The sequence below is a fragment of the Electrophorus electricus genome, chromosome 3 (assembly GCF_041902795.1).
Source record: "Electrophorus electricus isolate QZ-2024a chromosome 3, ASM4190279v1, whole genome shotgun sequence".
Classification (NCBI taxonomy): domain Eukaryota; kingdom Metazoa; phylum Chordata; class Actinopteri; order Gymnotiformes; family Gymnotidae; genus Electrophorus; species Electrophorus electricus.
In genome coordinates, this window is record NC_137499.1 from 1475266 (window position 1) to 1498634 (window position 23369).

Below are 23369 nucleotides of genomic sequence, written 5' to 3' on the forward strand. Positions count from 1 at the left end.
TATATATGAATGGAATATTCCCAGTAACTGTAGTAGTTGAAGTGCACTGTAGTAAAAGATGTGGAGACATTAAACATTTCAATGAAGTACGCAATGTTTCAGAAGAAGCAGGATGTTGCAGACAGAGGTCATTCATCGACTGTCCTAAACCTTGTGTGTGTGTGTGTGTGTGTGTGTGTGTGTGTGTGTGTGTGTGTGTGTGTGTATATATATATATATATATATATATATATATATATATATATATATATATATATACAATACATACATGCGCCTATAAATGGACCGTAATGAAACGTATATCATTTATTGAATTTAGTTTTTTTTCACGTCTTATTTTGACATCACTAAGGTCCTATGTCCTTATTGTTAAAATGGTGAAGGTTAATTTCAACGTGGTATCACCGGAGGAGAATAATCATCCGATCTGAATGATAGTTCCGCGGGGACGGGGATGAGGACTCTTTAAGGGACAGAAAGATAAGACGAAGTGGAGAGCTCAGACAGAAAAAGTGATTATCAAGAGTGAGACAAAATCTCTTAAGAACTTGACCACTAGAATGATCACATTCAGTTATACGACAAATAAATATCTAGAAAAATCCGAAAACTAATGTTTAAATAATGCTCAGTGGTGTGAATAAGGTAATTCGTGAAAAACTTGCCAGTTGCCACAATAAATTCATCCCTGTGTTGCCCTTCACATTCTGTCAGTTATATTCATATCCTAATTACATTAATGTCATGTGTTAAGTCCCCCCACAAATTTCCAACAAAACCTTCTTCTAAGCAAAGCTCTGACCTCACCCATTCATTTCATCTACATAATAACCGAAGAGTGGTCTTGCCATCAAGTCCGAAGAGCTCTGTGAAGCAAATACAGAAGAGATCTGGGTTGCATCTTCCAAAGAAAGACGCATTTTTGTTACTCCTCTAAACCTTAAGGGGGCTTTTTAAGCTTTTGGTCAGCTTGCAGTTTCTGGAAAACATCTGAATCATTTTATAACCAAAGCCAGCTGCTGCGCCAGTGCACGTGCGAGTTTGTGCGCGCGCGTGTTCGGTCGTAGGAGGGAGAGGGAGAGAGGGAGAGAGGATCTGCTTCCCTTGCTCTCCAAAAAGGAAATAAAGGGAAAAAAAAACAAAAACCGTTGGACGTCTTTTTTTTCCCCCCGTTAACTTTTTTTTTAGGAATGAACGCTGAGACGTGCGTTTCATACTGCGATATGACATCCATGGATTCATATTATAGCCCGTCGGCAGCGCAAGTTAGGGATCTCCAAGCGAACCCGTTCAGGACATTCCAAGCGAGTGATACCAAATACAGCCCCACTTTCCTGACCAACAAGGCTCAGGCTTACGGGGAAAAGTCTCGAAGCCCGTTCCAACAGGAATGCCAGTCACTGGAAGCCACTGCTGGGGAAGGCACCTTTAACAAATACCACCTCTTCATGCAGAGGTCCTCTTGCAAAACTCCCCCTGAAGGCAACAAAGTCCAGCAGGAAAGCGCGCACAACGGAGGGCTCATCTCTTGTTATGGTGAGTTTTCAGAGAAGCACATTCTTACATACGCGGAAAAACTTCGAGATGTCTAGCGGTCTCTGGGAAGTACTGTAGTTCTGCCTCAAAAGGACTAGCGGTCTGTGGGATGTAGGTGAAAATCATTCGCTCTCTTAAAAGGGTCCAAGTGTGATGTTTTCTTAGAAATACAGCAGACGGAGACTGCAGACATACTAGTCTATGTAACGTTGCGTAAGATGCGTAGAGTTAGGCGTCGTAGGCTACAGATGCGTATGGACACAAATATGATAAGTCTAGTGTTGTCATTGCTGCAACTGTTAATAATATTGGTACTCATCAAAGTAATAGTCACTTCTCTAATACAAAGTAAATACTATAGACTTCACAACGTACTGCTAATATTGTTCTTAAAATGATCCTAGTAACACGATTATGAGGACACATAACCTTGAGGACTATTAAATTGGCCTTTTAAAGCGTGAATTAAATTATATATATAATGCGATAATCTGTTACGATCTTTAATATTAAAACTGAATCGGACAGTTGAATTTAGACGTTTTCAGATGTCAACTACGTGAATTTACCTATTTTAGAGGTTTTTAATAACACACCAAATACTATTGCGAAAGTATTTGTGCTCCAGTGACAACCAAAATGATAAAACATAAATATAAAATTAAAATAAAGGAGGATTGAAACGAAGACTTATTTTCATGCAATTCAATATTGCACAGATCAAATTAAAAAGGTTTCTGGTTACAAGACATCCGCTTGCGCGCTCGTGTTGCCTAGAAGTGATATGCGTGCGCGTGAAGAACAATAGGTTCAGCCTATGACCCTTGTCTTTAACACAGCTGGAAAGAAAAAGCTGTAATGCAGTTTTAATTGCTAAAATGGAAATGCAAATCATACTCCTGTGTGTGTGTGTGTGTGTGTGTGTGTGTGTGTAACATCCTTTAGAACTTTTTAAAAAGAAATTAAAAACGAATTTAAAATAGCTTCAAATGTGCTCAAAGCAAGTGGGATATTTTTAATAGCAATAAATTACAGCCTTTAAAAACGCACTTAAGACTGTGTTTTTAACATAATCTGTCGGCCACCGCACAGAAACTTGCATGATGAAGACAAAAATAACTTCCCACGTTTCTACATATTGGACAATTGCACAAATTGAATTGCTTTTCGTGACGTGTGAACAAGTTATGGATTTGAGTAGTGTTATTAAGATGTGGAAACGTATAGCACAACCATTAAGAGATGCATCTCAAATAGCTTTCGAAGTTAATACAAAAAAGACCTCACTAAAACAGCATATTGACATCACGACATCAGCGCTACTGAACCGATAAGAAACGCAAGCTAAGGCTAAATGTCTGCTATCACTTTAACTTAGTTGGGAACAGAATTTTAACCTGCAGTCTCGTGCGCAAAAACTCCAGGCTCCATAATGTAATAAAAAAAAATGTTTAAAATGCCCCCACCGACACCCCACCAGAAAGGAAAAGAAACTAAGGCTGTAAACGTTTTGGTCCATGTTTCTTGGATAAGTAGCATGTGTAGCCATAAAACGATTTTATTTCCAACGTAATAAAAGACCGTTTAGTGTTTTCGCATTTGTCAGGAAAATACCGCGTAGCTTTATGTTACAGAGCTTGGAAGGATCGTCACTCAAGTCTTAAGATGCTACACAAGATATTAACTCAGGAGAGGCAAGAATGATCACGACAGGAACAGTTCTGTCGTAGCAGACTCGGATGTTTTTTCATTATACTCAATCTTCCACCACACTAAAATCTGACAAATATAAAGACTGCTTCAGTACATCTTATGTTCAGCTGATGTGAGCTGTACGATTTCAAGAATCTATATGTTTGCGTGAAAAATAGTGAAATATGTCCTTAGCCCTTATCTGACACCAATGCTAAAACAAAACAGCCAACGCAAGGAGCATCTCGGGAACTTCACAGAGTTTTCCCATTTGCCTTCCACGTGTGAAACAGCACATAAAGGAGAGTTTGATCCCTCCATCTGGAAAAACATATTTCATCCGTATTAAGGATTTAAGAGTTGGGATAACAGAATAAAATAAACTTGCTTGCTATAATCTTTCAACTCTTTCAGGGATAAGACTGCAGTGTGTGCTTTCAAGCTAATGACAGCGCAAGCGTCTGACTGCAAAGTATGCGAGTAGTTACGTAAAATGTTTTTTTTTTAAAAACTATTTAGCTGCATGTGTATTATGTCAGGTAATAAACTAACCGGTGGTTAATTACCTCACGGACCCCTAGAAATGGTCAGTTGTTCAAAGATTCGTTACTTAGATCAAAATTAATTTTCAAAAGGACCTTCGCATGTCTGTGTAGCGTGTAGGCCTACACTACAGATGTCACTGGGATGATTGTGATGAGGTGAGGAAGGCCAAGCTGAATATGTCGTAACGTAAGATAACCCAAAATGTTCATCTTTCCTGTCAGAGTTGACATTGATGAATTAATGTACGGTGAGGTCTCGGGATTATACTTGTGCTCGTATGTCCTATTCAGGACACTTAACCATTTCGTTGTAGTTTCGAATCAGTTATCAATAAAACAGTACAGTGCAATCAACAAACAACAATACCCTAGCTACAACTAGCCTAGCAACAACACACAAAATAATAATAATAATAATAATAATAATAATAACCATTATGAATCGCTCAGACCTTACTTTAGGATTGTATAGGCAATATTTTAACCTTGCTCTCATAAACACGCAAAATGATAAAGCGGTCAATCTGTTCATACTGAAATAATCGCTGTAAATGCATGACTTATCACAGCTATTGACATACATGAAAATTAACGTCGGCCTGTTGCACAGATGGTATTGAAGCAAAGTAGTTCCGCGGACGAATACACACGGCTCGAATGGAAACCCTAAAGATTATGAATGAGGTTATTGATATAAACGAAAAAACAAAATGAAGGTGAAAAAACTACAGTAATGTAATTTTAGGTCTATTCTATATTTCCCCTGCCAGTTAACACAGATCTAAAGGTGACGCAGCGCGTGTTCTCTCCGCGACAGAAGGCCCACATTAATACACTTTTAATAATTATCCGCTCAGTCATAAAAAGGTTCATAAGGCCTTATTTACTAAAATACATGTTGCAAAAATACATAGTGTAAATTCTTTCCTGTAGTATAAATAATGTATAGCTTACATCTTACAGTAGGTTACTGTACATACAGCTTAGCTTGTGAAATCGCAAGAACGGCTAGTAGTAATAGTCTACAGAAATAAAGCAAACATAAAATAAAGCCATTTTCTGATAAATACTAAATACAAACAGCATTTCTTGTCATTTCCGATATGTAAATGCAAAATAACCGTACGTCTGAATTAGGAATTAATGAACAGCACATTTAAAACACATAAGAAATGTGTTCTGTTATGTTTACTAAATTAGCGACTATCCCGTTCTCTAAATTAAGCACGCGGGGACAGGGTAGACTGTTGCAAAATGGAGCAATTTGAGCATAATAGCCGGCAAAAAAGAAGAAAAAAAAAAAAACTAAATAGGTCAGAACGAGTAGCTCAAACGCACTCTCAGGTTAAGGAGCTAATTTAGAAAATTGTCTTTTAGGAGGGATATATGAATGGATCACTGTAATTGATATGGAGAGGTTAGTGCGCTGCGCGCGGCGTAGGCAATGGGCAAATTGAAAACACATTTTTTAACCATTTATTCAAAAACCTGTAAAGGAGCGTGTTCAGGTCTGTTGTGCCGTTTTTGAATAATTTTGCAGGGCATTTATGCTAACATTCAGGACGACCACAAATCTTGCTCTCTCCAGATGGTGTTCTGCGCATAGGGGCTGTCAGTCGTTCCTGTGCACGCTTCACCAGTTGAAAAGACAGTCAGATGCAAGGTAGCTTAATGTGGAGTCAGACAGCTGTTGATATATCGCATATAAACCGCATGTAAATAAGTAAATAATAACGAGGCTTTAAAAATACAGGGAATAGGTAAACGCAACAAAAATGCTAATTGTTGGACACAGTATATAGCGCAACATATTTTTACAGTATAATTAATTGTTGGACACAGTATATAGCGCAACATATTTTTACAGTATAATTACAATTAAATTCCAATTTTACTCCGTAATTTTAATTATACAAACACAGAAAATAAATTGTGCACACAAAAACCCATCATACAGCTGCGCACAAGAACAGCACACTACAACTGATACAAACTGAGAATGGATATGTTCCACGTTTTCACCTCAGCACACTCAGTCTTACTCCGTGATTTCTAACAGGAAGCCAGATCGATTCCTTTTCATTGGTTAATATAAATAACAAAAGCAAACCGAAAACGCGAAGGTGCAGCCGTTCGGTAATATCCAATAAATCTCGCGGCCGACCACATCTCGGACTCATTGAGTCTTTCAGATAGCTAATAAAGATGGCTGTGGTGCCCGGACTCTACAGGAGTCATTAATCTGAGTCAGATGTACGTTACCAAGTGACCTATTTTTTCCAGACAAGATGAGGCCAAAAACCAAAGGGAATCCCTTAAATGTCAAGGGGTGACTGGTTTGTGTAACCCCGTTAAATGAAGGCCTTGAACAAATACACACGATGTCTTCAGTACACTATTAAGCTTCAGGTTTATTTGTGGTGGCAATGACCACACTATTGTGGCCCTCTAACTCACAGGGCACAAATTAACACATTATCTCAGACCTTATGTATGTTCATTAAAACTTGGTTTAGGAGAAAAGTATTTTGGCTGTAAATCAGAGCCAAACAAAATTTAAAATAAATGCCTCGGTAACAATTTTATTTACAAATTTTGGACCAACCAGTAATTCACACTAATATTCATCTCTAATCAATGTCTCAGGGAGGTAAACGGAACAGAAATGTGACTTTGAACAGCATGAACCCCAGGCCTCCAGGGCTAGGGTTTCTTCATTCTCTTCTAGTTTAGAGCATTAGTCTGAGTATATGAGGTTCACACACAACTTTGTGGCCCACTGACCCAGCTGGGTACCCAAGCCAGATGCTAAAAAATAAATAAATCTTCATATCAGGTAGGGGGGTAGTCGGAACTGTGGATCTGACGAATTTTTGGAGGTACACCAATTGTACTGAATTGAGTGAGAAAAAAGATCTGTCACATAGTTCTTTGTTCAGATCCAATCAAAAGACCCTTGAGATGATGGCATGAATTTCCATAAGATTTATCACAACATCTATTACACAAGCACTGAATGAGCAATACCAGATCAATTATATAAGCAGTATCCAGTTTATTAGAAGGGTCTATTATTGAATTTTTCTGTCAAGCATTATATTACTACTACTACCAAGCAATATGACTGTTAAGCATTCACCTTTCAACTGGAAAGGCAGATCATTATACAGAATGCATTTTTAAAAATACCTGCTAATTTATATTTAGTTGAAACACATAAATGTTATGATGTTATAATGATGTTGGTGGTAAAATGTGTTCAGCATGTAAGGACTGATACAAGACTGTATCTGAAAAGAATCTGTGTGTGTACAATGCTTTGAGCAGTGGGCACATAAACAGGCTGCTTGCTTGATATGTCGCACAAAGACAAAGCTTCTCGAACTTTTCTGATGTGCATTTATTCTGCACACAAGGTGAATCATGCATTTAGCCTTCACTGTGCACATGATCAGTATAAATTTGTGATAAATATAATTTCTAATTTAAGACACTTCTAAAATACTAACATGTTCTCTTCTAAGATACAAATACTAAATTCACCAGAAAAGTGATTTTATGGATAATATAAAAAATATTCTCTCTTTTTTTGTTGTTATTTTAACTAAGTCAGGGACAAAATTATCTAGTTACAAATAGGTAATGAACATAAGCACAATAAATCACCCTGTTTGTAGAAAGCAGTTAAACCACTAACACTGACTTAAGCACAAATATAGAATTATATTATTGAGCTTTTTAATTAATTCTTAATTCTATCATTTTTTAATTATCCGGTCCATAAATAATGCTTAGAATAAGTGAATAACTGTATTTATTTAGATAGTAGAGATGAACTGTTAGCCACAGGTAATGTAATTAAACTGTTATAATGGATATACACTGTGATAAACGGATTTAAAGATCACACTTTGATCTAGGATCCCACATTCACATTCCTTCAGCTCTGGAAGTGACCATCAGCAAGTGAGGAGTGTGGCTGAATCAAGAATCAAAATAATAATGATTTTAATATCTAATTTATTTATTTACACAATTATTGATTAGAAACAACAAAATCAAAACCATAACAATTGTAGGGGCGTGAAAGTTTTGTAGCATGTACAGAAATTACTAATAATAATAAATGGAAAGCCATGAAAGCCAAAGAAAATCACATAAAACATGATGATTCGGCATTAACTATATTTCATTGAAATGATGTAATATAAACATTGTACTGAGTTTAATTGTAAATTATATCTCATATGTATTTAAGTAAATAGCAGATGTATTTATGCAAATACATAAATTAAAAATTTCAGCTACATTTATATAAATAGCCTGCAACCTTATGACTACAAAAGCAAAACCACACACACCATGCTATTGTCGAGTCCATTCTTTTAGCCGAGCGAGAAAAGCGACGTCAACCTTACGCTTAGCAACACATACAGAAGATAATGGGAACCAGTCCCACAGGTTCCCTGTAGCTGAAAGAAAAGGCATATTTCTGTAGGTTGTTAGTTTAAGGAGCGGTGACAAGGACCCAGGATCGTCTTACCACTTAGATCCCTTTTTAGCTTTACAATTTACCTTAGTCTCAGTTTGCATGTCAAGGCAACAGAGGAATATCAGACTGCATCAAAGACCAGGCACCAAGTTCAACTAGGACGTAGTCAATCCCTGTAGATTCTGTTTGATGAACCCATATGTCCCATGTCGTTGTGTTTTGTTCCTGAGCAAAACTGATCAGGGCTGGGTTTCTCAAAGGCATTATAACACAAAAGATCATCTTTAAGTGGTTTTAGAGCCAGTATCACACTCTCTCGCCTGTTTAAGATAATCTTAACACTACAATGCACTTTTTACATTTACTTTTTTATGGCATTTCGCTGACAATTTTATCCGAAGCGATTTACAATTATGATAGAATACAACATGACCTATTGAGGGTTAAGGGCCTTACTGAGGGGCCCAACAGTGGTGTTGGGGCTTGAACCATCAAACTTCTGATTACTAGTTTAATTCCCAATCCATTTTACTCTCTCATAGCACTTCTACATGTTTCATCTCTGAAGAAAAGCAACAAGGGATTGGAAGAATACTAATTACATTTTCCCATGCGGTTAAAAAAATGACATTTTCTGAAAAGTCAGGTTTCAGAGTACAAGAGAGGGTAAAATACCATTTCACAGGGCTTCTGGTTATGACTGAATAGGCTCAGACACAGTGATCACTCTGTCTGTCAGAATTCCATTACACTCATAAAGCACATCAGTGTCTCAGTATCTCTGACTTTAAATGCTACTTGGGAGATTCCAGACTTCACTGAGGAATAAAAACTTCGATGCTAACTGCTAATCAAACACAACCAAATGAAGTGGGTGTGGTAGGAGGCGTAGGGGAAACTCTCTTAAACTGTACAGAAAGTTTTAATTGTGCAATCACTGCAGCAAAGATGCTTTCTGATGTTAGCAGAAAGCTCTGGCAGTGTTCCATAGGCTTGTCTCTGGGGATGTTCCAACAAAAACCACAGCTTGTAGTATCCACATCATTTTTACACTGGCTATTTTAAACCCCTTTTTTTGGCAAAATCACCAAATCAGCTCTTAAAGCCACAGTCTTGGGAAAGACATCTCGCAAAGCTAACTTGGTTTCAGTAAACCAGTAAGCACTTCTTTACTGACAGCCTATGTCCTGCTGGAGTGGTTTTGGTCTGGGATGCAACTGCGATTAAACCACATGTCTCCAATCACGTGTTTCAACTGAACAACACTGGAGTATAAACAGATTTAAATCATTCTGAACCATACACTCAGGGAGCCTTAGGTGAGCTAAGACAGAAGTGATTGAGCTTGAAGACGAAGTTTTAAGGAAATGCTGTGTTATCTTGCCTAGGATGCACTCTGTGCTGCTATCTGCTGGGATAAATCTTCCCCTGGGACTAGCAGTGTGTTTTCTGTGGACACCTATCAAACTGTCACAACTCTGCTTTTTTTCCCCTATTAGTCTGAGATACAACTGGACTTTATGGCAACTGCTACCTTTTCAAATTGGTGCACTTGAGCATTGGAGCACACAAAAAATGCACCTGATGTTTAGGGTGACATTTAACAAAGGAATTAACCTTCTGGAAGGTGATTTTGCAAATGGCATTTTACTCTGATTTTACTAATGGTATTGGAGGCAGTTTACTAAATAGGCATTTGACCTACCAATATGCATTATGATCAAAATAACCCCCCAAATAAATAAATAAATATATTACTTACTCTTTCCACCTGCCAAAAGCCTTTGTCAGATATTAATATTTTATGCAAGTAATTCTCATGACCTGTGTCTGTATCTCTGTCTATATGTCAGTCATAAGGATCAGAGTATCCATAGCAACAAGCTGCCTACTGTAACTTTCTTTACATTGTAGGAACAGAAAACAAACACAATTAAGGACACATATAAAGGCTGAAAAAAAAACAATTTGCACAAGTGCCCTTTACTCTAAACACACATATACATGCTATCGATTACACATGCCCTGACAGCACATTCATACTATAAATTTGTTCTATTAGTTGTTTTAATATTGAAACATTTTGGCCTTTTAAATATTTTGCTGTGAACCCTTCACAGAAACCCTGGGGTGCCTAACTTATAGTTTCTTTTATTTGACTGCTGTTGACCCTGTCCATCAGATTCCTCAATAAGCACAGAGGATGTCCTGCCGCTTTATAGCCAGTTAAATTACACTTTGATGTATTTTCCCATTTTCAACTGGGACTAAATAGCTGCCCCTTATAAAGATATGACCCTCACTAACTCAAGAGGCTGGGTGCTGACATCTTAGGAGGGAGGAATCCCTGGCGTCTACTGCAGCATCTAAAGCATTTTTAGGGCACGCAGATCTAGAAGTAGTTCAGAGTCACTGATGCAGATGTTATGAAAAGCATGCAGATCTTCCTACCACTTTGTGTTTCCTTTCCACAGCTGTTTATTCAGCCTTACTGAATGGCAGATCATTTCGACAGATTCTATCCCAAAGTCGGATGTAAATTTTCAAGCTGTAAAATGGATGTACAAGCTCTATTCTTGCTATGCAGACAGGTGTGAATCCACTGAGGTTAAATAGACAATTAGTCTCTCAGTTGAACCTTTCCCTAAACAGTATCATGGCAACAAAATCTCCACACACTAATCACTTAATTAGAAACACCTCATTGGTGTACAGTTAGAGTCTATAACCAGTCTCTTTCTATGCAGTTGGTATTATCCATTCTATCATCTCCATGCTTATTTCAGTGGTCAGTTTCTGACTACAGGACTGTTGTTGCATGATGACCATGTTCAACTCATCCAGTTACACTGACATGGGCCAAACACCAAAACACTGGGCTACCAGCTCAACACCCACCACCATCTTATTACCACATCAGTCTTAACGCTGTGTTAATGGCTTACCACCTAAACAATATCCAACCAACAGCAGGAAACTTGGATACAGAGTTGAGATTGAAATGACATCTTATACCAATTGTAAACACAGTATGTCACTTCTCAGGTAGGGCTGAGCCACACAGAGATAAACACTCACCTCCAGACATCCATCTCTGCGGCGGAGAGTGAAACCTTTAGGTTTACCACCTACTTCCAAGTATTCTTCCATAGATTTAAAACACTGAGAGTAACGTACAAATTAAGGAGCAAATATATCACTTTGAGTATACTTTAAAACTAATACTGATAATTTAATCAATGTCCTAAATATTAAGAATGTTATAAAATACAGTAGATAAAAGGGAGTCCTTTCTTGGTATCATTTGGGTTATGAGGTTCTTCCACAGTCCCAGTGACCCTCCCATTCCCCTTTGTTCTTGGTTCCAGTGAAGTCTGGGGATTTGCATTAGCACAACCCTGCTGTCGCACTACTGCCCTCTTCAACCACTGCTCCGCTCCAAAACTTTCCCGTTCTGACAGAAACAATTTGCAGTGAGGTTTTGTGCCTAAAAGGCAGGTCATGTTACTCACCCAGATGGAGGAGCTCTGGGGGCAGCCGACCGCTGTTCACCTTGGGCAATACGAAGCCTCACAGGCAAGCTCAGTCGCACCGAATAACAAGTAAGGGATTGTCACAATACTCCGTGTTTGCCAAAAGCCATCAGTGACATGAGCCTTTGATCGCCAGTCACCGATTTCAATGTGAAGGCAAGACGGGCGAGGCATCCAAAGCCACGGGCCAGAAATACTTATGTTTGAATAAATACGCTTACTCCCTCTCACTTAACAGGATATGTCAGTCCTGGACAGGAGGCCATGTGGGAGACATTATACGTCCAGGCCTGGCCCCGTGTCTGTGGGGACTGGAGCTGCAGGGACCAGAGAAGTTAGCCTGCCCTTGTGAGGCAGCTCTCGCACGACCTGCCCTTCAGAGCGGAGCAAATGCAGACTCTTGGGCATATTTATTGACATAACTGAGTCAAATGGTTCTGCCTCTTTCAAGTACCACTCCCACAGCTCCCAGCGCTCCCAACCTAAGTGAATGTAACAGTCTGGTATTTTAACGCTGAAGGCAAAGAAGTCTGAAGAACGCCTTTTAGCATGATTCTGGGAAATGTTCCATGGGTTCAACCTGACCATGTACTAACCCCAATACTGTTGTTCCTTCAAACCATTTCACAGGCAAAACCACTTCAGCTGTGGGTCAATGCAGCTGTTATCTAGAGGCCTAAGGCAGGCATGGTTCCTAGCTTGGTATATCACTAGTTGGAATTTTGGATCAACATTCTCTGCACCCAGTAGCACAGATTCTTACCTGTGTAAAGAATGCCAGAGCCTTGTACCCACACAAGTGTGTTCCAGGTCTAACTTCAAGTCTTCATTCAAGCAACAAATGAGAAACAAATGAGTTAGAACTGCACTCATGCTTACTGGAATCTGTAAGGTCAAGGACTCTAGCTCAGCTGCTAATCTCCAAGTTATGTCTTTTTCCATATATTGCCTGTTAATGGCTGGGATTTGCCATCACTTGTTGTTCCATCAGACCATTTCAATGGGCAAAACCACTTTATCTGTGGCTCAGATCAGTTTTTCCAGCACTGCTCCATTGTTAGGTACACACAAATTATAGGAGCACACAGAACTGTACTAGAAATATGGCATAACATGTTAAAATCCATTTATCTGAGGGAATTTATGACCGGCAGGCTGACAGAGGTTTCACAGCTGAGCTGCTTTGCGTTTCCAGTGGCTTCACACAGAAAATTACTACGCCAGAGTGCTGTTGCTGACTTAGCTTTGCTCCAACACTGCTGAAGAGCCACAGACCACGTGGACGTACGAGTCCTGCCCCCAACACCGAGCGGTACCCGGGCACAGGGGCAGGAAACACTGCAATTTTCTCTCAGCCTGCAATTACAGCCAGTGTATCTGTTTCATATGAGCTCTTGATTTACGAGCTGAGACTGGCAGCCCAAGCTGCAGCGAGTCAGACATGTTTAGATATTACAGCACAAGCCACAGGACTGACATGCGCCGTTGTTTGAGGCACTCGACTGACCTATCAAAGAACCCTGTGTAGCAGTTTGATGTAATGATGCACAATTAGCCAATCCCACGCTGCAAAATGCTGGCATCTGTGTACCACTGAGAGGATAAAAATGTGAAATTAAATTTATATATTAAACCTAATTTTTCTTTTTATTCTTAAATCAGTTGGTCATTTTATGCTCTCCAGGATCATTCACCGTTCAGAGCAATCTGACCGACTCACTGATCGACAGGTTCTCAAACTTCAATGCTATATGTCTACCTGGGAAAAAAAAAGGGGGAGACGACGCTAATTTCTTTTCACCTTCTTCCATTTCCAGGTAAAGACAGCACAGGGTTGACAGACTCAGAGTTACCTCCAAACACCGACTCTGCAGGGATGGAGGGAAGCTACCTCAGTGTGAAAGAGCCAGGAGCCAAGGGGCCACAGGAGAGACCCAGCTCCGAGCTGGCCTCCTCCCTGGACAAGGCTGAAGGAGAGAGCAACAAGGGGAAGAAACGCCGCAACCGCACAACCTTCACCAGCTACCAGCTGGAGGAGTTGGAGAAGGTCTTCCAAAAGACACACTACCCTGACGTGTATGCCCGAGAACAGCTGGCACTGAGGACTGACCTCACAGAAGCCCGAGTGCAGGTAACATGCACATTACTGCTCTGGCCTTCCATGTTTCTCCCCATATCAATCGGTTGTTATACACAGCAGGACCTCCTCAGAATCTCTGCATCACCTTCTAGATGAGGGTGAACAAACAGAGAAGTCATCGCTGCCAGCACTAATCCATCACCACCTTCTAATGTCCTTTATGCAAACATTTCATCACAAGCATCAGATATTTTTATGTTAAGTTTGCTAAAAGCACAAAGCACAGGGGTCATTTATTCCTTAAGTGAGAAAATGCTACAGGGCTCAGGAAGCGTGAACACGGGAAAGAAACTTGAAATGACTCGTTATCTCTCGCACGGCGACCAAGAGGGAGAAGGACAGATTGTGTATGATCCGTCAGATTATACCTACGGCATTCCCCAAACCTCCGCACCCTACCAAGGTCTGGAAAACCCACACATCTCACACTCCACCCCTTACCCACTTATTTGCATATAATCCTTCTACGACTACCACTGCATTCCAGTCCTGACTGACAGACAGGGAGACCTCTCATCTGGCCCCACATGCACACTTTACTAAGAACCCCGGGATTTTCACTGTTTGTTTTTCATTAATGTCCAGCTCAGGAAAGAATGTGTCCCTCCCTATTCTCAGGGGTAGGTGAGGGAAGCTGGCTTGGGGCTTTGGAAGTGATGAGGTTAGCTCATATCCTAAAATGTCTCTGTTGCTCTGGATAAACAACAAGAATAACGTTGACAGCCACAGAACCTTTCTTTATTCAGCCTGATGGGACTTTTTCAAGCATCATAAGAGAATGGCGATCATTGACATCTCATAACTGCATGTATGGCCTTATAACTGAGCTCCTCCATAAAGGTCTCTTTTGCTTTCCCCTAACTACTCTGCTGTGAGTAGAAATAACTGAATATGTGAAATAATTTGCTGTGGATATTCTTAAAATATTCCATACTGTCAACATACAGAACCACACAAATGCAATACAAAAGGTTAATAGCCAAGATCCAAATGAATTTAGTAATTCAATTATGTAGATTGTATCAACTCAAAGCTTAAATGAGATATATAAGGTAGCACTGCTACTGGGGGCTTTGCTTACCAAATAGTGGATGTGTGGGGAGACTGATAGTACTCCAGAAACATTAAAAACATGAAAGGCTATGACCGTTAAAAACCTGCCCCAACCACTGCATCACAGTTTCATATGACAGAATTATCTGAAAAGGAAATGAAAATGTAATGGAAGAAACACATCCCAAATTGAGCTAGCCAAACCACTTGGCTGCTTTTACAGTTTTAGCATCCACATCATTACTACTCAGACCTGCAATTATCTGTCTCAGATACTTATATCAGTGAGGTTGTAAATGAATGAATGACTAAAGCTCTATCAACTGAAAAAATAAATGAAATACTTTATCTGAAGCACATGCATTGATTATCTGAAGAAATTCTTGTTTCTTGGGGAAAATAAGTTTTCATCAAGTATAAAAAAAAGCACGTGCACACACAAACACACACACACACACACACACACACACACACACACACACACACACACACACACACACACACACACACACACACACACACACACACACACACACACAAGGAACCCTAAAAGGTGCATGCAAGTGACAGCAGAGTCAGACCATCAATCTCAAAGCTGCTCCTGACATCAAAGCAGCTCTTTCAGCCTTTCTGCTGGGCAGAGTTTAGTGTTGCCGTTCTCCCTCTGCTAGTGCCGGAACATAAATAAGGTCGCACAATAAGCCCCTGAGCTGCTGTAGCTGTCAACGTCTTTACCAATTACTGCGTTGCTACTCTGCGCGTTCAGCATGCAAAGACACTCTTTGGCAACAAGCCACTTTTTAAGCGAATAAACAAACAAAATTGTACAGATAGTGTTGGCAGAATCCAGTGAACATGCAACAGTAGGTCCATGGAAGACGGCTGGGAAGAAGGAAGAGTAAGCAGGATTCTGTGGGACATATCCAAGTGAACTATGCTCCCAAACAATCCTCCCTCAGAGTTTTGGCCTCTCGCTCTGCTTGCGTCTCTGGTTCAAAGGCAGACTTTTAGTGGGAGCAGAGCCTCTGCTCCCCTCCGCACAAGCCCGTCTTTGGGAGACGAGCGAGGAGTGGACTGAGGGGATCTGTGCTGCTCTGTCGTCTGAACGCCTTTCTGAGACTGGAGGAGCAGCGTCACAAAGCCGGGGGGCTTAGGCATCAGGAAATTAAACACAAAATGAAAACAAGCTCCGGTGCAAACCCGTTCGCATCTTGGTTTTTAATTTCCCAACTTGCCTGCTAAGATTTATCAAGGGGAAAAGTGTCAGAGTAAAAGATAAAACTAAAGCAGGAGGAAAGTTGGGAGAATTATTTAATTATTTTTTTGTACTGCTGCACAATTCATTACATCGGTCTCACAGCAAAGTTCTCTAGTGGCTCTCAATAATTTGAATGATTCAAATACCCAAATGAAATGTAAGCTGAAAAGTGAAAAAAGCCGAAAGTGTTCTTTTTCCAATCTATTAAGTTCCAAAAACACATGATGTGAAGTCAAGGGACCGTGATGTCCACCATGACATGAGAAGCAATCAGGAGAAAAGCGTGACCGTGCTGCGCAGAGTCCAGACAGCACGGGTGACGTCTATCTTTTTGGCTGAGAGGGAGAAGGTCAGGCCTCTCAGACTCAGTCTCTTTTCAGATCATTTTCTTAGCCTTGGAGGGGACATTTAACCGTAACATCGCTCTGCTAAACAATGGATGTAGGATCAGTTGTCATAGGTAATTATGGCACGCTTTGGTCATGAACACATTGGCTAATCACAGTCGGAACAGAAAGGAGAGGCCGTGTAAGACTTGAAGGATCTGCGAGTATTTGTTTTGAAAGCTCATGTGAAGGCCCCCTACTCACATTGTCTGTATTACAGGCCATCCTCGCTTCTCTTTGATTGTCTGCTTCCCCTGGGAATTAGATGAATGACTGTATTATTTCACATGCATTTTAATTACGCACGAGTGCGTGAGTGTAGGGCGGGTGGAGGCAGAGGAAAATTGCATGTCAGTGAGTCTAAGAAATGCGAGTTGAATGACCAAATGATCCTCCCCAAAACCGAGTTCAAACTCTACAAAACAAAAGTGACTTTCCTTTGGAAAAAGGCCTACATTTCTATGAATCGATACATAGAAAAAATAAGAAAACAGAATTTAGGATGGAAAGATTGTAATTGCAGCATAAGTCTATGAGAGCATTTTATCTGTAAACATCCTGTAATTCTCAACACAACAGAAGAGCCATCAACAAATTATTTAATCACAGTAAACGCTGTTACATAAACGCAAACAAAGGGAACAAAATAAAAAGTAAAAAAAAAAAGAAGTAAAAGACATAGAGATGTTTTTGGGGTGAAATCATTTGGATGGTGATTGGTGATTTAGTCCCAGCCAACAGGCACCCCACTCCCACCCCTCTACCAATCCATCAGGTGAGAGATGGTGCTGGGTGGAGGAGTGACACAGTTCTCAGAGACCTCTGGCCCCTGTGGGTTCCTGCACCCCCTCCCACCTCCTGCTGCTGCCCGTGTGCCTCCGATAGGAAAAGGACTCGGAGGAGGCCATCAAAGTCTGTCAGCTTCCGCAGCATCAAACAACAGCCAGGCCTCACATTTTTCCCTCAGGAAGGGATGCTGAAAAATAATCTAGCACTCTGCTACAGCCCAGGGGAAAAGTGTGAGCTTTCTGACCAGAGTGGTTGGACCAAGAATCTAGGCACTAGGATTTCACCGACGGGTCATATGATTCCAAAATGAATCACAAAATCTTGTGTGTCCAAGTTTTCTTGATAGGGAGTACCATGAATGCTGACATTTCTTATCGAACATAATTAATGTTTCTTCAGTGTCAAAATAATCTAAAAAAAACAACAACAGTATTTCATCTATGACTTTCTCCAGAAAAACTCTCATGCTGCTGAACTCCTATAGTGCGCCTGTTAAACACATCAACCGTATCACTGTGTCTCTGTTCTTTGCAGGTGTGGTTCCAGAACCGCCGGGCCAAGTGGAGGAAGCGTGAGCGCTTTGGGCAGATGCAGCAAGTCCGAACGCACTTCTCCACCGCTTATGAGCTTCCTCTCCTCACTCGACCTGAGAATTACGCTCAGGTACCGTTCACTTGAAGTCTCCACTAAACACCACTATCAGACACAATGTCAGAAATCAGACTGGGTGGCACATAATAAACTAACTAAGGACAGCATGCATACTAGGTGCATATTAGGGGTATTTTAGAATAGAGGGCATGGACAGACAGCAAATGAGTTTATGGACATTATCAGAAAGAGACCGAAGTGAAAGTTAACAGGATAAGCAGCCCTCTGTAGCGTTACCGCTGTGTGGGATCAGAGGAAGACCCCTCTATGGTCTTTTGCCTCCTCCCACTCTGCCGAAGCCTCCCCAAGCCCTGGAGTAAGGTCAGCCTCGGGTCTGCGGCCGAGCGAGACACGCCCTCGTGAGAGACCGAGAGAATCCCCTGGATTTATTATGAATCTGCAGGGGGGGGCAGAGGCAGCTCTTCGGGGAGCAGGCCTGCAGCTGTGGAATGCGGCCCCGCGCACATCTGGGGCATCTCCCTGAGAGGGCTTTCATCTCCCTCTGCAGCTCCTGTGCCCCAGTGCACGGCGCTGCCCTTTCAGCCTGGCCCCGGCAGAAAGGGCGCTCCGGCGAGGCACGCGAGGTGTTGAAGTGGAGCACAGACAGGCATTCCTCCTCCGAGTGAGGTCAAGCACCTCCCACTCAGCACCAGAACCAAACGAGTGCCTCCAAGGGTCTGATAAATCTCCAAGCTTAATATCACTTGAGACCCAGTACAATATTTCAGGACAAAAAAATTAAATAAAAATAAAGAGAAGTGTGATCTTATTGTGACTGCTTTTCATTTTTCAACAATAGATCATTAATAAATCATGCACACCAAAGTGCAAGTACAGCAGTGTGTTCGTCAATACGCTGAAGTAGTTTTATTGTTGCGGTGAATTATATAAACAGCTTTTGACGATGCATACTAGCCCTGAGTCTTCTACCTTTTGTTGCAGATCCAGAACCCGTCATGGATAGGCGGTGGTAGCGCTGCATCCCCTGTGCCCGGCTGCGTTGTGCCGTGCGACTCTGTCACTTCCTGCATGACCCCTCATCCACACGCAGCGAGCGGAGTGTCTGACTTCCTGGGCGTGCCCAGTCCCGGGGCTCACATGGGACAGAGTCACATGGGAAGCCTGTTTGGGAGTCCAGGCATGAGTGCCGGTATTAACGGATATGAGCTTAACATGGACCCCGACAGGAAGTCGTCCAGCATCGCCACTCTGCGTATGAAAGCCAAGGAACACAGTGCGGCTATCTCCTGGGCTACATGACTGCCCAGTAGTCACAGCACGTGATGCCTGAGCTTCCTTTAACAACCCAGCAATACAAATTAGGCAGTGAGAAGACGAGTCATGTGCATGAATGTCAGGAAGCCACCACTGGCCCCAAGTGCACCATGGGTAACGACGAGGAGGAACAGACCCACTGGAGAAAAGAAATCTGACCCTGCAAACTTAACCTCTTAAGGAAACCCAGAGAGACTATCACTCCTAGAGAAGAAAAAGAATTAGAACAAGTTAATCCAATGGATGTAGCTTTCTCTACAATAGAGCGAGGAAGACGTTTGTTGCTCCCAAAACAAAACTATGCATCTGAAAAGGCTTCGAATTCTAAACACCCGACTCCTGCACTTACCAGCTGAATATGTAGGTCCTATTTGTAAAGAGCGTAAATGTATAGAAACAGGTCTGATCCCATTAACATTTTAAATACTTTATAGATATTCTGAATCTTGTTCCATCAGTGACATTTTCTTTAAGTGCCCAAATCTTTAACACGTACACAGGGGTAGTGCCAAATCCTCCACTCACATGTCTACAACGTACACCAAAAAGCGAGCTAAAAACACTTTCCACTTGAAGAGCTCTTGTAATGATGCAGTGAAATGGATTTGAATCTCAGGCAAGGCCAGTAGGTTAGCAAGATGATGGATCTGTGGAAATGCACAATCCTTCTCTATATCTGAATCCCAGTTTGTTTTCCCACTTGGAGAGGACCAACTCAAGATGTTTGATTTGAAGCGATGGTAACATGCTCTTGGATACACCTGTCCAATAGCTCAGCTCAACGGTCAAACTGTGTCAAACCACACAACTACTTATAGTAACGAGATGCTTCACAAAGGTTACAAATTAGAAGTGTGACACTTTTCCTATGGAGCTTCTGGATTTTTTTTCTGGTCAAGAGTTGGTTAGAAATAACAAAGACAGTAAGAAAATTAATAAAACCCAAAACGTAAAAAACTGAATATGTATCTGATCCCCATGCAAGATTATTTCAAAAATATTTACTTATTTCTGGTGTCATCCCAAGGGTACAAGGAATTTTGCAGAGTTAGCAGAGAGGGCTTTGTACTCCCTAATCTAAATATGTGAAGCGTGTAGTGTTGGGACAGCCTGAATATGATAGCCATAAGATTGGGGCAGTCTCAAATTTGACTCTCTGCTTCATTAAGTTTCTGGCTGCAGAAAACCCTGTGAGAGAAATGGGCAGCATTCCACTGTGGGGAGGGTTTACACCCCCTCTACACCACTTTCATCTTGTGACGTATGACAACACAGAACAATGATCCGACAACACAGGTCCAAACACTCTGTTCATAATAAAGTCACTGAAATATGTCCATTCCATAATGGTTTGCTTCATAGGGTTTTTTGTTTTTCCGGAGTCAGATACAGATCAGGTAAAAACAAACCTGTTTTAAATTTGGACAAGAACCTGATAGGCCTAGACCTTTGGACATGCGATTTCTAATTTTTAAAAAGAACCACATTCCCTCCATTTTGGTGGGTTGCCTTTCAGAATCCCTGATCTTCAAACCTGACCTGAACAATTACACAAGGAAAAGTGACATTACCCTTCAAACATTTTTAGAGAAAATTATTCACTTGAGGGAAAGTTGATCTTATTTTGGTAAAATGGAGTGGATTTGTCATAAGAGACAGGTTTGATATATGAATCTGGTCATAAACAGAATTTAAAAATTGCGCTAAAAATTGCTTTATACTTAACACACCCAGATGTCAAAAGGGCGAGCTTTAACCATCTCATCTTTCTTAAATGTTTTCACCTTTAGAAATGGTACAAAAATATTTTTAAAAGGAAACATACTTGCCTGTAAGAGATCATCAGAAAATACAATTCATCATGCCCCTTCTTTTAAGAACATAAAAATCTTATTGCCATGACAGAATGCCTTCTTATGAGGAAAATGACATTAGTGACGTGCACTGATGACATGCGTTTCATTGTCAGTAACTCTACACGGCACTGAATCAGTCCAGTTCCACGCTGGATTCGGATCACATTTGCATTACAAGCTGCAAGTTTATGGATGTGCTGACAACTAGCAGCCCCTGACAGCGGCGATCCCTGAAGTTTCCCAGTCTTGTGGAAACACAGGTTCCACTACTCTTATCCTTGCCGTTAAGGGGTTACTTAGAGGGCAAAGCAACTATAGCTTTCCGGAGTTCTGTGAAAGGATAGTCCACACAGCTGTGCACAGGGTAAATGCAAAACAAACATGCCTTGCACATGTTTCCTCCTCAGCTGTCATGGTTGCTCTTTCAGTCCCATAATGCACTGGGCCTGGCTCGCTCTCCTGGCCAAATAACTGGCTCTCAGCAGCATTGGGTATACGCACAAGCATTACATTCAGGCAGTCTTTTTAATTAGCACCGGGACATCTGTGCATGAAGATGGTGTGACACAGCAGAGCTGTCTGTGTTCAGTGTCAGGCTCTCTTTGACTGGGAGGGGAAGAGGCTTTAGGTGGCTCAACTTCAGAAGTGAACACTAATACAGCAGTGTTCTCCATTTCACACTGAGAAATCTTGAGGATATACAGTTTTGCAGACTGATAGATATGATGACCCTAGTTCGTAATAATACTACTTTTCAGGAAAACACACACACACAAACTGTTTTTCCACCACAGGTAAAGGCCTGCGGATCCCAGATTATGAGTGAGGCCAATTTAAGTACACCTCTGTCATCCATGTCATTATAATACTACTGAAGCAGGCATATCCAAGGAAAGGAATAATATAAGGTTGATGGTTTCTTTTGTTTGTGTGTATGTGCATGTACAATTTTCCTTGTGCATGAATTAATTTTTACTGTTTAAAAATCTTTGAAAATGTAACTAATTTGTTGTAAAGTATCCTTGTGAGGAATTTAATATTATTTTGTATGTGACTGATGGTTCCGTGTTAGTTTTATAGGATTAAATGCGAGGTTTTGGTATGTAAATGGATTACATTACAGAAAGACCCCCCCCCCCCCCCCGAAAGCTTCAAGCTAAACATATTGCATTTTAATTATTTACTTTCAAGCTTGTTAATATTATATATATATATATATATATATATATATATTGTGTGATTTACAACAGTAAGTTATTGCACTTACGTTTTTCCAATTTTGATTAGCATACAGAGTAATTTTTTGCAGTTACTGATTACTGGGTAAAATATCACTATTAAGCATCTTATTTCAAACTCCAAAATCTGATAAGCCTTTTTTCCCCTTCTTAAATTACACCATTCACATTGTTCTGACTTTCAACAGGTCATGTCAATACACAAACCCCTTATAAACAGCAATGAATGAGACCATAATTTTGTACGACTCGACAGCAAATCATAATCCAATCCCAAAACTCTCCAAGGCTCCCACTGGTTTGTCATTTCGCCACAGGCAGAAAGATTATGGTTTGTGAACCAGGATCAATTCTCAAAACTTTATCCACCATGCCACTGACTAAATGGGGGTAATGGAGATTCAAAGGAGCGCCAGTGTGGTTTAACTGGGTCATCCTGTAGTGGGAAATGACCATATTTTGACCATTTTAGGGGAAGAAAGTTCTGTTCATAGATGTTTTGAGACTTTGCGTGTTTTTCCCTCTCAATACTGCTAAATAAAAAAATAACATTAACATAGTGACTGCTCTCTTTTGTTGTACTGACACGAACTACATATTTTGGCATCTTCTGACAGATTCTATGAACAGATCAGAGCTGACGGCTTAGAAGTAGTTGGACACAAGATCAACCGGTTGAACTGCTAACATCACGCAGGGTGGATTAAAATACAGATATTAAGAACAGATGACATCCAGGCCGGTAGAGCAGAGTTGCAGGTTGCTGACAGTAACAAACAATTTGTGCATGAGACAATTCCAGGATATCCCACAAAACTAATGCTCGTCTCAAACACAAGCATATCGTGATCTCTGCGCCTTACACACAGATACACGTTTTTGCAGGGTAGACACATTTAGAACGCACCAACTGCGGTACTCCCAC

The 23369-nt window shown here is 40.8% G+C and overlaps 1 protein-coding gene across 2 annotated transcripts; it reads left to right on the forward strand.

Moving 5' to 3' along the window:
• The first annotated feature begins 821 nt into the window (after positions 1-821).
• Positions 822-22999, forward strand: alx4a (ALX homeobox 4a). Of its 2 annotated transcripts, none has more exons than XM_081709010.1 (4): positions 822-1536; positions 13616-13929; positions 17959-18087; positions 18584-19009. In XM_081709010.1, exons 1-4 carry the CDS (start codon positions 1191-1193, stop codon positions 18815-18817), a joined length of 1023 nt encoding a protein of 340 aa, XP_081565136.1. In that variant the 5' UTR covers positions 822-1190; the 3' UTR covers positions 18818-19009. The 2 variants fall into 2 exon arrangements, with proteins under 2 accessions (XP_081565136.1, XP_026863251.2); XM_027007450.3 differs by lacking the exon at positions 18584-19009 and adding an exon at positions 19018-22999 and having other exon boundaries at positions 832-1536.
• Positions 23000-23369: the final 370 nt, after the last annotated feature.